The sequence below is a fragment of the Apaloderma vittatum genome, unplaced genomic scaffold (genome assembly GCF_000703405.1).
Source record: "Apaloderma vittatum isolate BGI_N311 unplaced genomic scaffold, ASM70340v1 scaffold25859, whole genome shotgun sequence".
NCBI lineage: Eukaryota > Metazoa > Chordata > Aves > Trogoniformes > Trogonidae > Apaloderma > Apaloderma vittatum.
In genome coordinates this window covers 32,531-34,772 of record NW_009736226.1, presented here as the reverse complement: position 1 = coordinate 34,772, position 2,242 = coordinate 32,531, and the positions used below count along the sequence as shown (strand labels likewise).

At 54.7% G+C, this 2,242-nt stretch overlaps 1 protein-coding gene across 1 annotated transcript in view; it reads right to left on the bottom strand.

The window, feature by feature from the left end:
- Positions 1-1,226: 1,226 nt before the first annotated feature.
- Positions 1,227-2,242, bottom strand: part of FAM222B (family with sequence similarity 222, member B) — a 7,864-nt gene continuing 6,848 nt past the window's right edge. Inside the window, exon 3 of the mRNA XM_009876901.1 lies at positions 1,227-2,238. Coding sequence (XP_009875203.1) covers positions 1,227-2,238 — 1,012 coding nt within the window. The remainder of the gene's footprint in view (positions 2,239-2,242) is intronic.

The following is a 2,242-nucleotide window of genomic DNA, read 5'->3' as shown; positions in this document are numbered from 1 at the left end:
ATGCTGAGGTTACCTGATAAGAGTTAGTGTCCTGCGGTCACTGACTCGACTGGCTGACACGGGAAAGGAACTGGAGGAGTTAGGCACCGAGACCCTGGGAAAAAGGGACGGTAGAAATAGCTTCGCCAATTCCCAGAGCGGAGAACTGTTCCGTGAAATCTGCTGCGGCGCTTGCACGGAGAGGAGCACGGGGCCCTCGGGTCGCACAGCGGAGCTTCGCTTCACATCCAACGCCGCCACCCGTCTCGTTGGGAGCGCGCCGGGCCGGGGACAAGCTTGAGTCGGGTGTCCTGGCCCTGAAATGAATTCCAGCTAGGGGAGAAGCGGCTGAACCCTTTTGGGAGTTTTCAGTGGGTCTGGATTCCCTTCACATCAGGACGGCCAGACTCCTAGCAGCGAGGGGTTCAGACGGAGTTAGCTCTGACGCTGACAGAAGGGGAGCAGGGAAGGGAAATGGGATGCAGAGAAAAAAAAAAATCGTGGCTACCTATGGGCAGCGACGCTGCCTACGTCCTAAACCCCTCATTCCCCCCTCCTCCATACCCTGCCTAAAAAAGAAAAATCTGCCAGAGCAGAGACTTTTGACTTTGGACAAAGCCTAAATGATAAATGTGGGCGTCTTGGCAAGAAACAGCCCAAAAGCTTCTTCCTATATTAACACCTAAAGACACACCCCTGGCTGGCTCTTCCAACCGGAGGCTCCTTTTTCAACGGAACGGGCCTCCCGACAGTGCAAACGGTCAATGTCTAACGCATTAACGAAACGGGCTTTCGAGTCGAAAAGAAGCCCCGCTCCCTGACCAGTTCTGTTGCTCTTAATCTTCAGAGGAACTTGAGATGGGAATTTAAGCAGCTACGCTACCTCGCTCTTGATGGAGCTGGCGGACAGGTGCGACCGCAAAACCCTGCAGCAACTCAACATCGGTCCGGTGAGTAGCTACTAAGCAGAAGGCAAAAAACTGCGCGAAGGGGATTCTGCGGTGAGGAAACAGCTGTGGCCTGAAGTAGTGTAACGAAATTCTTTGACACAAAAAGGCATGTTAAATATTTGATGCGAAAAGGAGATAGCTAACACGTCGGCAAAGCTTTTAAATATACAGTATGTCTTCTGCCAATGGTTACTATAATGATCACACAAGTTTGCAAGTTAAAAATGCCTTGCTTATTAATTAAAATTAAGACTAAACCTCTATTTTTTTTTGTTTGTCTGTGAAAGTGACTGCAGCCTATCTATACCCTGGGTGTTGAATATGAAGATTTCGACTATCGGTTGGTTCAGGTGCTCGGTTCATGGGAGGCCGATGGACTTTTCCCAGCACGGCCATGCTCTGATCTCGGAAGCAGGACTGCTGGAAGTCCCCGCTTAGGTAATCCATGGTCTGCATCACGTTATTCTGGCTGGCTGGGCCAGCTCCCGCTCTGTAATGAGTTCCTCCCGCGCAATCGAGCGGCGCTCCTGCCGGCTGGCCCCCGTGGAAAGGCATGGCGAGGTCCTGGGACCCAGAGCTGTCACTGTTGGGCGTGGGCAGGATGTTATTCCAGATGGGCTGGAAATAGTGCCCGTTGGTGTACGGCAAGGGTCCCTGCAACCCGTTCACCGGCGGAGAAGGCGTCGGCTTCTCCATGGGGGGCTTCAAGCTGAAGGACTGGCCCATGCACAGTTCTTGAGGGTAGTTGGAAGTTTTACCGGGAAAGCTCTGCCCCGCGATCTCTCTCTGAGGGTGCTTCCCCGCGAGTCCGGCAGGCCCGGCGGCGTCCCCGCACATCTGCTGCAGGTGAGCGAGCTGGTGCTGGTTCCACGCGACCGACTTGATTTCGTTCTGGTAGGCGGGCGGGCCCCTGGTGCTGTCTACCATTTCAGGAGGAATAGCAGCAGCAGCATGATCGACAGGGTTTACTACACAGGAAGGCATGGGCGTGGGGACATTGTGAGTAGATACCCTGGTACTTGCATTGATAAGCAGGTTGCGACTTATGGGGCTGGGGTTGGCGATCTGTCCCTCACACACTGAGGTAGTGCTAATGCCAGCCCTGGCCTGGCAGAACTGGTTAATCTGGTGCACGATGCTGCTCAGGTCCGGCGGCTGGTTCTGCTGCAGGGTGGCAGCCATCGAGAGGGGAATGGTTGAGGTAGACACGGTCACATTCGGCGGCGCGTCTGCGTCCGGCATCTTTCTGCTTCCATGTAAACCCGGCTGCAGCAAAGGGCTTGGGGGGGGCTGCAGAGCCTGGTGTGCCCTGG